This window comes from Leptodactylus fuscus, chromosome 3 (genome assembly GCF_031893055.1).
Source record: "Leptodactylus fuscus isolate aLepFus1 chromosome 3, aLepFus1.hap2, whole genome shotgun sequence".
Taxonomy (NCBI): domain Eukaryota; kingdom Metazoa; phylum Chordata; class Amphibia; order Anura; family Leptodactylidae; genus Leptodactylus; species Leptodactylus fuscus.
In genome coordinates, this window is record NC_134267.1 from 22,782,685 (window position 1) to 22,798,935 (window position 16,251).

The window sequence follows — 16,251 nt, forward strand, 5'->3', positions numbered from 1 at the left end:
TATTCAGAGGATATGTGGAAAAACCCTCAATACGTGATCACAGTACCAGAGCAACAAGGAGCAAAAAAGGGATATAACGTGACTGTCGCTCTAATGCAGAGTCTCAGCAATGAAAGGAAGTACAGTCCTCGGTGGCTGCCTATTGGATTTGCATTTTGCAGGGTATGAACAAACTATCAAGAGTAGTGGAGAAAAGTGAAAACGTACAAACTAACAAAAACTACTATAATACTGCCCCTATATACAAGAAAATAGCCACTATAATACTGCCTCCTATGTACAAGAATAACTACTATAATGCTGCACATATATGCAAGAATATAACTACTATAATACTGCTCCTATGTACAAGAATATAACTACTATAACACTGCTCCTATGTACAAGAATATAACTACTATAATACTGCCCCCTATGTACAAGAATATAACTACTATAATACTACTCCTATGTACAAGAATATAACTACTATAATACTACTCCTATGTACAAGAATATAACTACTATAATACTGCCCCTATGTACAAGAATATAACTACTATAATACTGCTCCTATGTACAAGTTTATAACTACTATAATACTGCCCCTATGTACAAGAATATAACTACTATAATGCTATCTCCTATGTACAAGAATATAACTACTATAATACTGCTCCTATGTACAAGAATATAACTACTATAATACTGCTCCTATGTACAAGAATATAACTACTATAATACTGCTCCTATGTACAAGAATATAACTACTATAATACTGCTCCTATGTACAAGAATATAACTACTATAATACTACTCCTATGTACAAGAATATAACTACTATAATACTACCTCCTATGTACAAGAATATAACTACTATAATACTGCTCCTATGTACAAGAATATAACTACTATAATACTGCTCCTATGTACAAGAATATAACTACTATAATACTGCCCCTATGTATAAGAATATAACTACTATAATACTGCTCCTATGTACAAGTTTATAACTACTATAATACTGCCCCTATGTACAAGAATATAACTACTATAATGCTATCTCCTATGTACAAGAATATAACTACTATAATACTGCTCCTATGTACAAGAATATAACTACTATAATACTACCTCCTATGTACAAGAATATAACTACTATAATACTGCCCCTATGTACAAGAATATAACTACTATAATGCTGCTCCTATGTACAAGAATATAACTACTATAATACTACCTCCTATATACAAGAATATAACTACTATAATACTGCTCCTGTGTACAAGAATATAACTACTATAATACTACCTCCTATGTACAAGAATATAACTACTATAATACTGCTCCTATGTACAAGAATATAACTACTATAATACTACTCCTATGTACAAGTATATAACTACTATAATACTGCTCCCTATGTACAAGAAGATAACTACTATAATACTGCTCTATTTTTAATATGAATTTCTCACTGTACATTTCTAATATTTTTTCTTTTCCTTTTTACAGGTGTCAGCCAAGGTAAGACATTTACGGTATATTAGTATTTGTATAGATATATCTTACCCAGACAATAAGATGTACACACTTAAAGGGGTATCCATCTTCTTAAGGATAGGCCATCAATGTCACATAATAGATAACCCCTTTAACAAACACCTATAAGTATTGTAATCTTAGATTTGTGTTCTGTTCTCCGGTGTCTTTATACTTGATCTCCTGGTTTCCTACTCTTTTGTCCCCAGATTATGATTTTTGTAGTTTTTCTGTTCTTCGCACAGTATTTTGGGGCATCAGTTCCTCTTGTCTAGAGCGGGGTTACAAGTTATTCATAATCTATAGAAAATAATCACAAAAACTTTTTTTTTCTGTTTGTCTCTTCTGTCCATATTTTTGAATCTTGACCAGTGGGACACTTCCGATTCGCTGGCACCAGACCTTTGTGCTGTAAAGTCTCTATGGGGTCTGATATAGAAGTCAGAGATGATAATTTTGTGGTCTCATTTTTGGTTTTAGTTTGGTCATCGAGCATCGTCTATTAAAATGTGTAGGAATTATGTTCATAAACACTTGGGGTCATCCTTGATTTTGGAAATTGTTATCCCTGGTGGAGAGTCCACTGTCAGGCCTTCAGTAGTCGGTCATGTAAAGGTGATTTACGGGGCCACAAAGGAACATTGTATTACCAAAAATTCTAAAAAGTGTTGTTTGGTTGGTAGATGTGTCTTGGTGTACTCTCCATGGGAAGGTTGCAAGGTTGGTCCAATCGAATCCTGACCCAATGTGTTCTTGACCCAATTGACTTGACCCAAAATGGTCAAGTCAACGTGGGCAAATATTACTGAAATAGATAAGAAGGTAGAAATGAATCCTATACGATGTACTGTATGCCTTGCGCTATATCAGAGGGTCTGATCGGGCCTGCTAACTCATGAATGGTAGTCAGTAGGGGGCACTTAATCAGGGGAACAATGAGCTTTGGGCACAGTGGATTAAATTCAGCGTTTCACCCTCCAGCAATCTGTTTTTTTCTCGATTGGCCGCAGCTGTTTTGTTAATGACTCACAGCTGAGCCGCATCGTGAACAATTACAGATATGTAGATGATTAGCGTAGGCCGGGAAGATCTCGGATATTTCCCTCTGCTCTAATGTATAGCCGGTTGTGGTTTGGCCAGAATACAAATCTACTACATCTCGATAACTGCAATTTAGTGACCCTGGTTTGCTTTGACCTTCTTTGCTTTGTGTCCATTTTTGGATGTTTTTGGAGAGCAATCATCCGTAGTAGAGTCTGTCAACCAACATCTCCACACATGGAGATATCTGAACTGGGGTTACGCAGCAATTTTTGGCCATGGATGGTCAACTTTTTCTAATATTTCCCTTTGAGGAAATATTTGATAAAATTTGATAAAATTCTTCGACTTTTCACAAATGTTTATGTTCCTTTAAGCATTGCATGTCGAAAAGTAACTGAAGAGTCTGAGCCTTATACATAGAATTTTTTTTTTACATTTTTTTTAAAAAACAAGATGGTTTAAGCCCACAATTGGATTTCCAATTTGAACCACGAATCAATTTGGCAAAAAGGGTGATTTTTTAAGGGATATTCCAGTTAGTGGATGTTATATCTGTTCACCTCCAACTTCTGGGCCCCCCACTAATGACCAGAATGGTGGAGCTTGGTCCAAATTCTCTCCATTGTGGCTTTGAAGGGATTTGAGTAGAACGGAAGTTGAGCTTGTTCTACGCACTCCATTCAAAGTCTATGGCACTGCCAAAAATAGTTGAGTGCAAGGTCACCGAATATATGTTCAATGTCCAGAGGATCGGAGTCAGACTCCCACCACTATAGCAATTTTCACCTATTTAGTAATTGCTTCCAGCCCTAAGACCCCTTTTAATATCTTCTACTTTGGTCAACTTTTCCATCGAGATTTGGGGATTTTTTTTTTCTTTCCTCCAGCATGAAAAAAGCAAAGTGTCTACTAGACTGGTGCCTTCACACCCAAAGAAATTTAGAATTTTTGTTCACGTTAGTCCAATAGCCAATTGAGTTCTATTCCTAGTCGATAATCTGAGTTTTTGGGTAAATTTCAAATCAAACCAAAAAATAAATTTCCAGAAAAGAGGTCAAGTTTCTTACCATCATCTGTTTCTGGCCAAATAATATTAACTACCTAATGTCATAATTTTTTCCAAATTTCATATCAATCACATTCGTTTGTTCTCCTCCAATGTTCCGATAGGGTGTTAAGAACGGGCCACAACAAAAATATTCCCGTCAACATGTCACAGAAACCATCACCTCAGGACTAGAACAAGCCAGAGAAGTCACCAGATCCTTCATGGCTCCACCTGGTACCTACGTCATTCTACCCTTCACCCAAAACAAAGGACAAGAGTCGGAGTTCCTGCTGAGAATCTTTATGAAGACTTCACAGATTGCAGAGTAATCTTTTTTTTTTTATTATTATTTTTTTTTTTTAGGATAGAATATTTTGCAATGAAATAGAAAAAAACATTGAAACCCTTATAGATAGTTATGTTGGACCTTCGAGATATAGGATGTGGTCAAGGCAGCTCCTGTTTAGTCTCTTACAAATTTGGTGCAATTTTCTTTTTTTACTTAGATTTACGAAAATTTTTCAAAAAATTACAGTAAACCTAGAATATATAAAAAACAGAGGATAAAGGTAATGTAAGTTTGGTTGGATCCAAGCTCATACCTACCTGAGGCTATGTGGCTGCTTCATGGCCCTTGGAGAAGGGATCTCATCATGGTTGGACCCACCTTCTGGCCTCCTTTTTGGTTGACTTGTATCCATCTTGTCCCCTTCTGTTTTTTTCCTAAATGTAACATTACTAAGCTTAATTTCAGGTTGTGTCGTTGGATCTTCAGTCTTCTCAACCCTGTGTCCATAATCCCTATGGTTGTCTCCATCCCTCTTGGTGTTGGTCTTCCTCTGCCTAGTTTCTTTCGACTCTAACCTATCATGGTCTTCTTCTCCAGTCAGTTGGATCTTCTCAGAATCAGATAGATCTTCAATTTGGTCATTTGTGTTTCCAGTGGAAGATTTAGTCTTGGTTGTTCATTTGGTCACGGACTCACTTGTGTTTGTCATCTGTGGTCTTTGCCATCATCAGTGCTAACCATATCCCCAGGAGCCTTCACGGTTATACATGATGTGCAAATGTTTTAGACAGGTGTAGAAAAATGCTGCGCAGCAAGAATGCTATCAGAAATAAAAGGGTTAATGTTTATTTTTGTCGATTAACAAAATCAATGGAGAAAAGAGGAATGTAAATCCCATCAATATTCGGTGTGACCTTTGCCCTTTGGAGGAGGAGTCCTGGAAGTGATCATATGGCGCCCACAGACACAGCCCTGACATCATCATCCAGTCTGTGCGGAATGACATAAAGAGACAGACAGATTGGAGCAAGTCTACAGCCACAGAAGATCTGGGCTTAGTTCTCCAAGATGACGGCAGGAACAACCTCCCTGCCGAGCCCTGCCAAAAACTGTCTGCAAGTACCGAGAAGAAGGCAAAGGGCAAAGGTCACACCGAATATTGATGGGATTTACATTTAGCTTTTTTTCATTCACTTGATTTTGTTAATTGATAGAAGGGTTACCTACAGATAGCTATATGGGAGATAGATAGATAGATAGATAGATAGATAGATAGATAGATAGATAGATAGATGATAGATAGATAGATAGATGATAGATAGATAGATAGATAGATAGATAGATAGATAGGAGATAGATGGATAGATGATAGATAGATAGATAGATAGATAGATAGATAGATAGATAGATAGATAGGAGATAGATAGATAGATAGATAGATAGATAGATAGATAGATAGATAGATAGGAGATAGATAGATAGATAGATAGATAGATAGATAGATAGATAGGAGATAGATGGATAGATGATAGATAGATAGATAGATAGATAGATAGATAGATAGATAGATAGGAGATAGATAGATAGATAGATAGATAGATAGATAGATAGATAGGAGATAGATAGATAGGAGATAGATGGATAGATGATAGATAGATAGATAGATAGATAGATAGATAGATAGATAGATGATAGATAGATAGATAGATAGATAGATAGATAGATAGATAGATAGGAGATAGATAGGAGATAGATAGATAGATAGGAGATAGATAGATAGATAGATAGATAGGAGATAGATAGATAGATAGATAGATAGATAGATAGATAGATAGGAGATAGATAGATAGATAGATAGATAGATAGATAGATAGATGGATAGATAGATAGATAGAAGGATTTATGTATCTATATCTATCTATATATTATGTATATTCTATAATTACAGATATTCTGACACTGAGCCAACATCCAGAGAAAGTCACCAGGATCTCCTCGCCTCCAGCAGCGCCTCGTCTCAGTAAGTATCTGTGCATTGGTATAACATATGGCGTACGCGGTTATTCTCGCTCCCCCTCTCTGTATCAGTTGATCTTTTACCTTACAATCTATGATTCCTCTCTGATATGTAAACTGTTGCTAAAGCGGCAGGAGGAAGTTTCGCCATCTGCCCTTGCTATAAATCTTCTGTTACTCTTAGCGTTACATCGGCCTCCTCATGGGTAATTCTCCTTCTCAGAGCTTAACCTTAATAAGACGCTTAAAATTACAAAATGCATTTGGAAAAAAACCTGAAAAAGACCTTTATGTGAGACCTGAAAGGGATAAAACTTCTCCTTTTATCCAAAAAGTTGTATAAGGGGGCAGGGCCTGACTATATTCTTGGCTGAGAGGCAGCTTGCAGCTGCAGAAACCTCCCCCTTTTTGCTCTGAGACCAGGGACCTCAGGTCAGTTTCAGAGTCTGCATTTCGTATAATGTTTTTAACTCCTTCTCTTCCTCCATATACAGTCCTATGAATAAGTTTGGGCACCCCTATTAATCTTAATCATTTTTAGTTCTAAATATTTTGGTGTTTGCAGCAGCCATTTCAGTCTGATATATCTAATAACTGATGGACACAGTAATATTTCAGGACTGAAATGAGGTTTATTGTACTAACAGAAAATGTGCAATATGCATTAAACCAAAATATGACCAGTGCAAAAGTATGGGCACCTCAACAGAAAAGTGACATTAATATTTAGTAGCTCCTCCTTTTGCAAAGATAACAGCCTCTAGTCGCTTCCTGTAGCTTTTAATCAGTTCCTGGATCCTGGATGAAGGGATTTTGGACCATTCCTCTTTACAAAACAATTCAAGTTCAGTTAAGTTAGATGGTCGCCGAGCATGGACAGCCCGCTTCCAATCATCCCACAGATGTTCAATGATATTCAGGTCTGGGGACTGGGATGGCCATTCCAGAACATTGTAATTGTTCCTCTGCATGAATGCCTGAGTCGATTTGGAGCGGTGTTTTGGATCATTGTCTTGCTGAAATATCCATCCCCGGCGTAACTTCAACTTCGTCACTGATTCTTGAACATTATTCTGAAGAATCTGCTGATACTGAGTGGAATCCATGCGACCCTCAACTTTAACAAGTTTCCCGGAGCCGGCATTGGCCACACAGCCCCAAAGCATGATGGAACCTCCACCAAATTTTACAGTGGGTAGCAAGTGTTTTTCTTGGAATGCTGTTTCTTTTTTGGACGCCATGCATAACGCCTTTTTATATGACCAAACACCTCAATCTTTGTTTCATCAGTCCACAGGACCTTCTTCCAAAATGAAACTGGCTTGTCCAAATGTGCTTTTGCATACCTCAGGAGACTCTGTTTGTGGCGTGCTTGCAGAAACGGCTTCTTTCTCATCACTCTCCCATACAGTTTCTCCTTGTGCAAAGTGCGCTGTATTGTTGACTGATGCACAGTGACACCATCTGCAGCAAGATGATGCTGCAGCTCTTTGGAGGTGGTTTGTGGATTGTCCTTGACTGTTCTCACCATTCTTCTTCTCTGCCTTTCGGATATTTTTCTTGGCCTGCCACTTCTGGGCTTAACAAGAACTGTCCCTGTGGTCTTCCATTTCCTTACTATGTTCCTCACAGTGGAAACTGACAGGTTAAATCTCTGAGACAACTTTTTGTATCCTTCCCCTGAACAACTATGTTGAACAATCTTTGTTTTCAGTTGTTTTGAGTAGCCCATGATGCCCATGATCTTCAGAGGAGATTCAAATAGGAGAACAACTTGCAATTGGCCACCTTAAATACCTTTTCTTATGATTGGATACATCTGGCTATGAAGTTCAAAGCTCACTGAGGTTACAAAACCAATTTTGTGCTTCAGTAAGTCAGTAAAAAGTAGTTAGGAGTATTCAAATCAATAAAATGATAAGGGTGCCCATACTTTTGCACTGGTCAAATTTTGGTTTAATGCATATTGCACATTTTCTGTTAGTACAATAAACCTCATTTCAATCCTGAAATATTACTGTGTCCATCAGTTATTAGATATATCAAACTGAAATGGCTGCTGCAAACACCAAAATATTTAGAGCTAAAAATGATTAAGATTAATAGGGGTGCCCAAACTTTTTCATAGGACTGTAATAATAATAAGGTTGTCTTCACATTTTAGATCTGAAAACAACAGAAAGGCCCAAAGAAATGGAAACCAAGCACCGTACCCCAGTGATGCCCCATTAAGGTGAGCAGTGGCACCTTCTCAGGATCACGTACTGTGGGCTAGAAACATATAGTGCACTGATATATGGTGTAGGCCGTTCTTATATGAGCAGAGCTGATCCTAGCTGTATACAGGTATATAGGGGGCTGTACCTCATAGCTCCGAGAACTGCAGTTATGTCAGTCTCTGTCTTTTCCTCTTGTAGTGATTTTGACTCAAGGCTCAACATAAACGCTCAGAATCCGAAGGTAAATGGCGACTCATCTCCTATCTATCTATCTATCTATCTATCTATCTATCTATCTATCTATCTATCTATCTATCTCCTATCTATCTATCTATCTATCTTCTATCTATCTATCTATCTATCTATCTCCTATCTATCTATCTATCTATCTATCTATCTATCTATCTATCTCCTATCTATCTATCTATCTATCTATCTCCTATCTATCTCCCTAATATACATCCCATTTCTCAGCGTGCGATATCACATGATGCAGGTTGGGGTAATTACACGAGGTCTCTCGCTGTCTATACTTTTCCCATGACATTAATTAGATGTTAATTACATTTGCTGCAATTATTCATTAACACTGACTGAGATTTGATTAATTATTATTTGACCTTCTGAAGGACACATTTATACAAGTGACAGAAACAAATCATACACACATTAATCTATCTATCTATCTATCTATCTATCTATCTATCTATCTATCTATCTATCTATCTATCTATCTACAGTGTTGGCCAAAAGTATTGCCCCCCCCTGCAGTTCTGTCAGATAATACTCAGTTTCTTCCAGAAAATGATTACAAGCACAAACTCTTTGGTAATATCTTCATTTATTTTGCTTTGCAATGAAAAAACACTAAAGAGAATGAAAAAAAAGTCAAATCATTGATCATTTTACACAAAACTCCAAAACTGGTGCGGACAGAAGTATTGGCGCCCTCAGCCTAATACTTGGTAGCACAACCTTTAGACACAATAACTGCGCACAACCGCTTCCGGTAACCAGCAATGAGTTTCTTACAAGGCTCTGCTGGAATCTTAGACCATTCTTCTTTGGCAAACTGCTCCAGGTCCCCCCTGAGATGTGAAGGGGGCCTTCTCCAAACTGCCACCAAGAGATCTCTCCCCCTCCCCCACAGGTGTTCTATGGGATTCAGGGCTGGACTCATTGCTGCCACTTTACAAGTCTCCAGGGCTTTCTCTCACCACCATTTTCTAGTGCTTCTTGAAGTGTGTTTTGAGTCATTGTCCTGCTGGAAGACCCCTGACCTCTGAGGGAGACCCCGCTTTCTCACACTGGGCCCTACATTATGCTGCACAATGTGTTGGTGGTCTTCAGACTTCATAATGCCATGCACACGGTCAAGCAGTCCAGTGCCAGAGGCAGCAAAGCAACCCCAAAACATCAGGGACCCTCCGCCATGTCTGACTGTAGGGGGCGTCTTCTTCTCTTTGAAGGCCTCTTTTTTTTCCTGTAAACTCTATGTTGAGGCCTTTTCCTACTTTTGTCTCATCTGACCAGAGAACATTCTTCCAGAACGTTTTTGGCTTTCTCAGGTAAGTTTTGGCAAACTCCAGCCTGGCTTCTGTCTCTGGGTAAGAAGTGGGGTCTTCCTGGGTCTCCTACCATACAGTCCCTTCTCATTCAGACGCTGACGGATAGTACGGGGTGACACTGTTGTACCCTCGGACTGCAGGGCAGCTTGAACTTGTTTGGATGTTAGACGAGGTTCTTTATCCACCATCCGCACAATCTTGTGTTGAAATCTCTCGTCAATTTTTCTTTTCCGTCCACATCTAGGGAGGTTAGCCACAGTGCCATGGGCTTTACACTTCTTGATGACACTGCGCACGGTAGACACAGGAACATTCAGGTCTTTGGAGATTGACTTGTAGCCTTGAGATTGCTCATGCTTCCTCACAATTTTGCTTCTCAAGTCCTCAGACAGTTCTTTGGTCTTCTTTCTTTTCTCCATGCTCAATGTGATACACACAAGGACACAGGACAGAGGTTGAGTCAACTTTAATCCATTTCAACTGGCTGAAAGTCTGATTTAGTTATTGCCACCACCTGTTAGGTGCCTCAGGTAAGTAACAGGTGCTGTTAATTACACAAATTAGAGAAGCATCACATGATTTTTCAAACAGTGCCAATACTTTTGTCCACCCCCTTTTTTATGTTTGCTGTGGAATTATATCCAATTTGGCTTTTTGACGATTCATTTTGTGGTTTTCCATTGAAGACAAATTAAATGAAGATAATAATACCAAAGAATTTGTGATTGCAATCATTTTCTGGAAGAACACGAGTATTATCTGACAGAATTGCAGGGGTGCCAATACTTTTGGCCAACACTCTATCTATCTATCTATCTATCTATCTATCTATCTATCTATCTATCTTCTATCTATCTCCTATCTATCTAACTATCTAGGTTTCTGACTTGCTCTCTGTATAACATACGGAGCGTCTTCCATATTGCTCCTCATGGGACCCCTTTGTTTTACTTCACCATCTTTCTCCTAATTCTTGTGTTCCTTCCCCATTTTCAGGCTGTGCTGAAAAGATATCAGGATGGAAACTATGAGAGTGTTTTTGCCCGTTACGCCAACCAGGTGACTATATGACACGGCCCGGGATCACATGAGGTCAGGGGCTGCTACGTGTGCATACACTCTTATATATGGGATTGCTGTCACCTCCCATATATTTGATATGCCTATTGGGTAAATTTTGGGATTTTCTTCTATGTGTCAATCAGATGCTTTGCTTCATTCCCTGCCCCCTTAAAAACTTCTGCTGGATCCTGGTTATTTGCCATAATGATACTGAGCTTCCAAATTGCCAGGAAGTGTTGACATGGGGACATAATTATATAGACATAGATGATCAAAAATATATTTCTATTATCAGAATTTATGTGAAAATGAAATAATATTTTTGACTTTTTCCTAGAACCTGGAGATGTACGCGGAGCACCTACAGATGCTTCTGAATGATGTGGTCATCACAGGTGTGTGAAAGAGGAGACCGCAGCCTAAAATCTAGTGATCGCACTGATCAAGGAATTCTGGTCACACCCCTTTCCATCTAAGACACACCCATTTTTAAAGGAGTAGACAGGGATCACACTGTAGCAATGAATTACAACACAGAACCCCAATGATGCAAAGCCATGGATGCCATATTTAGTTGCAGAGGGGCCCTCATGGCAAAGGGGCCCAAAACCTCGGGACTATCTAGAACTGGGAAACTTTCTATTTCGTTGGTTTTCTTATTGCAGAAGCAGCCAGTGAGTTTTTGGAGGCTTGTACTGGCACCACTTATAATTTCCTGCATACAGTCAGGTTTGGTGTGACCTCTAATGTGCACAGCGCTCTAGAATTATTCTTCCGTTTTCATTTGCAGATCAAACTTTTGTGGCGGACCGAGGAGAATTCAGCCTGGACTCGTGTAGAGGGATCCTAATGCTGATGGACGTATCTTTACCTGCCATATGGGACAATTCTGGAGAATTAACAGTGCGGACATCCAAAAAGGGCACATACATATACACATACATACAGTATGACAACACACATACATACATATATATATACACACACATACACATAAATACACACATAGACACACACCATATATAGATATGCGCCCACATACACACACGTAAATACATCCACTGTACACAAATACATACACATACAAGCTGCAAACATATCCATACACCACACATTCATATACATGCAAAAGCTGCAAACATACACTACACACATACATAAATACATTACAAACAATACAATAAATAATACCATAACAAATGTTACAAGGGTTTTCCAGGAGACATACAAACATGCCTCAAATGGCTAAACACGTGGGGCAGTATTATAACAAAAAATAAACCACTTCTCAATGATCCCCCAATGCTCACTACCAGACACTGCCCAGGCCCCTACTGCTGCAGACCAGACACTACCTGAAACCCTGCTGCTCTGCCTGGGCCCCCGCTGCTGCCGAATAGACACTACCTGGGACCCTGCTTCTACAGACTAGACACTCCCCAGACCCCTTCTTCTTCAGACCAGACACTGCCTGGGCCCCCGCTACTCCAGACCAGACACTGCCGGGTCCATGCTGCTCCAGACCAGACACTGCCGGGTCCCTGCTACTCCAGACCAGACACTGCCTGGGCCCCCGCTACTCCAGACCAGACACTGCCCGGGTTCCTGCTGCTCCAGACCAGACACTGCCCGGGTTCCTGCTGCTCCAGACCAGACACTGCCGGGTCCCTGCTACTCCAGACCAGACACTGCCTGGGCCCCCGCTACTCCAGACCAGACACTGCCCGGGTTCCTGCTGCTCCAGACCAGACACTGCCCGGGTTCCTGCTGCTCCAGACCAGACACTGCCTGGGCCCCCGCTGCTCCAGACCAGACACTGCCCGGGTTCCTGCTGCTCCAGACCAGACACTGCCCGGGTTCCTGCTGCTCCAGACCAGACACTGCCCGGGTTCCTGCTGATCCTGGGCGACAGTGGCAGGACCAAATTATTGGGGACAGACAAGTAACATTTTCATATAATAGTTCCCTCATATTTTCCACTTCATGTATATTTTTATTCCCCCGATAAACCCCTTTAAGGCTGGTTCACACCTGCATTAGAGACTCTGCCACAGAAACTGACAGAAATAGGCAGAGAAACGTCCGACACGGAGAACTTTTCCTTCCACCAGTTTCAACATACAAATTGCAAACACCCTGAAGACCCCATTATAGTCTAAGGGGAAACCCTTGTTTTATCAGTCGGGCTCAGCCAGTTGTACAGACCAGCAGTTGTCCTATAACGGATGTGGCCACATACCGCCATACAGTGCATAAATACAACTGACAAACAGCTAAAGGCTTAATAATAAATCATCTGTGGTGTGCACTATTGGAAAGTGCTGAAGCTGCTGCAGAACTTCTTCAGGAACAGTCAGGTGGATACTTCTGTTCAATAGTTGCCAGTAAAAGATGCTGCACTATCACTGCTATGTCTGAATGTAATCTAAGAAATAAAAGACTGATTACAATTTATTACAGAATAAATGATAACAATGTAACAGTCTAAGCAACAAGACCAATAGTAAATCTGTATATAAGAGAATGAACCGACGTACAGGCAACATACCATTATATGGTGTATAGTTTATGTAATGTACTGTCATCCCTGTTCACTGAGGTTACACCGCCACCTAGTGACAATTCCTAAATAAGCAAGGTAAAAAAATGTTTCCTACTTAACTAAACATCAGCTGAATGCAAATGGAAGACTCAGCCTTAGTGAGTTTGGTCGCTTATGGAAACGGCTGAATATGTGTAAGGTAAAAAAAAAACCTGCTTTATTATAGTAGTTATATTCTTGTACATAGGAGGTAGTATTATAATAGTTATATTCTTGTACATAGGAGTAGTATTATAGTAGTTATATTCTTGTACATAGGAGCAGTATTATAATAGTTATATTCTTGTACATAGGAGTAGTATTATAGTAGTTTTATTCTTGTACATAGGAGTAGTATTATAGTAATTATATACTTGTACATAGGAGCAGTATTATAGTAGTTATATTCTTGTACATAGGAGCAGTATTATAGTAGTTATATTCTTGTACATAGGAGTAGTATTATAGTAGTTATATTCTTGTACATAGGGGCAGTATTATAGTAGTTTTATTCTTGTACATAGGAGTAGTATTATAGTAGTTATATTCTTGTACATAGGGGGCAGTATTATAATAGTTATATTCTTGTACATAGGGGGCAGTATTATAATAGTTATATTCTTGTACATAGGAGCAGTATTATAATAGTTATATTCTTGTACATAGGAGCAGTATTATAGTAGTAATATTCTTGTACATAGGATCAGTATTATAGTAGTTATATTCTTGTACATAGGAGCAGTATTATAGTAGTTATATTCTTGTACATAGGAGCAGTATTATAGTAGCTATATTCTTGTACATAGGAGGTAGTATTATAGTAGTTATATTCTTGTACATAGGAGGTAGTATTATAGTAGTTATATTCTTGTACATAGGAGGTAGTATTATAGTATTTATATTCCTGTACATAGGAGCAGTATTATAGTATTTATATTCTTGTACATAGGAGCAGTATTATAGTAGTTATATTCTTGTACATAGGAGCAGTATTATAGCAGTTATATTCTTGTACATAGGAGCAGTATTATAGTATTTATATTCTTGTACATAGGAGCAGTATTATAGCAGTTATATTCTTGTACATAGGAGCAGTATTATAGTATTTATATTCTTGTACATAGGAGCAGTATTATAGTAGCTATATTCTTGTACATAGGAGTAGTATTATAGTAGTTATATTCTTGTACATAGGAGCAGTATTATAGTAGCTATATTCTTGTACATAGGAGGTAGTATTATAGCAGTTATATTCTTGTACATAGGAGCAGTATTATAGTATTTATATTCTTGTACATAGGAGCAGTATTATAGCAGTTATATTCTTGTACATAGGAGCAGTATTATAGTATTTATATTCTTGTACATAGGAGCAGTATTATAGTAGCTATATTCTTGTACATAGGAGGTATTATTATAGTAGTTATATTCTTGATTCTTGTACATAGGAGCAGTATTATAGTAGTTATATTCTTGTACATAGGAGTAGTATTATAGTAGTTATATTCTTGTACATAGGAGCAGTATTATAGTAGCTATATTCTTGTACATAGGAGGTAGTATTATAGTAGTTATATTCTTGTACATAGGAGGTAGTATTATAGTAGTTATATTCTTGTACATAGGAGGTAGTATTATAGTATTTATATTCCTGTACATAGGAGCAGTATTATAGTATTTATATTCTTGTACATAGGAGCAGTATTATAGTAGTTATATTCTTGTACATAGGAGCAGTATTATAGCAGTTATATTCTTGTACATAGGAGCAGTATTATAGTATTTATATTCTTGTACATAGGAGCAGTATTATAGCAGTTATATTCTTGTACATAGGAGCAGTATTATAGTATTTATATTCTTGTACATAGGAGCAGTATTATAGTATTTATATTCTTGTACATAGGAGCAGTATTATAGTAGTTATATTCTTGTACATAGGAGTAGTATTATAGTAGTTATATTCTTGTACATAGGAGTAGTATTATAGTAGTTATATTCTTGTACATAGGAGTAGTATTATAGTAGTTATATTCTTGTACATAGGAGCAGTATTATAGCAGTTATATTCTTGTACATAGGAGCAGTATTATAGTATTTATATTCTTGTACATAGGAGCAGTATTATAGTATTTATATTCTTGTACATAGGAGCAGTATTATAGTAGTTATATTCTTGTACATAGGAGTAGTATTATAGTAGTTATATTCTTGTACATAGGAGTAGTATTATAGTAGTTATATTCTTGTACATAGGGGCAGTATTATAGTAGTTATATTCTTGTACATAGGAGTAGTATTATAGTAGTTATATTCTTGTACATAGGAGTAGTATTATAGTAGTTATATTCTTGTACATAGGAGTAGTATTATAGTAGTTATATTCTTGTACATAGGAGTAGTATTATAGTAGTTATATTCTTGTACATAGGAGGCAGTATTATAGTAGTTATAGTCTTGTACATAGGAGTAGTATTATAGTAGTTATATTCTTGTACATAGGAGCAGTATTATAGTAGTTATATTCTTGTACATAGGAGTAGTATTATAGTAGTTATATTCTTGTACATAGGGGCAGTATTATAGTAGTTATATTCTTGTACATAGGAGTAGTATTATAGCAGTTATATTCTTGTACATAGGAGTAGTATTATAGTAGCTATATTCTTGTACATAGGAGCAGTATTATAGTAGTTATATTCTTGTACATAGGAGCAGTATTATAGTAGTTATATTCTTGTACATAGGAGTAGTATTATAGTAGTTATATTCTTGCACACATTTAATAATATTTATTTCTCTGTTTTCCTGTCTACAATAAATGATCAATTTTGCAGACTTGCTACTTTCACTAATCTGTGACATATCCTAATATAATAAATATCATTATTGATTTATTTGGT

General features: G+C 37.7%; 2 protein-coding genes across 2 annotated transcripts in view; both read left to right on the forward strand.

Annotated features, from left to right (window-relative positions):
* Positions 1–16,251, forward strand: part of LOC142196879 (calpain-13-like) — a 347,930-nt gene that overhangs the window by 197,201 nt on the left and 134,478 nt on the right. The window lies entirely within an intron of this gene.
* The window catches only part of LOC142197154 (calpain-13-like), a 71,439-nt gene that overhangs the window by 50,324 nt on the left and 4,864 nt on the right, over positions 1–16,251 (forward strand). Inside the window, exons 11-20 of the mRNA XM_075267254.1 lie at positions 8–162; positions 1,495–1,506; positions 3,736–3,938; positions 5,851–5,922; positions 8,083–8,151; positions 8,336–8,378; positions 10,702–10,764; positions 11,105–11,162; positions 11,558–11,628; positions 13,440–13,508. Of these exons, the coding sequence (XP_075123355.1) occupies positions 8–162; positions 1,495–1,506; positions 3,736–3,938; positions 5,851–5,922; positions 8,083–8,151; positions 8,336–8,378; positions 10,702–10,764; positions 11,105–11,162; positions 11,558–11,628; positions 13,440–13,508 (815 nt within the window). The remainder of the gene's footprint in view (positions 1–7; positions 163–1,494; positions 1,507–3,735; positions 3,939–5,850; positions 5,923–8,082; positions 8,152–8,335; positions 8,379–10,701; positions 10,765–11,104; positions 11,163–11,557; positions 11,629–13,439; positions 13,509–16,251) is intronic.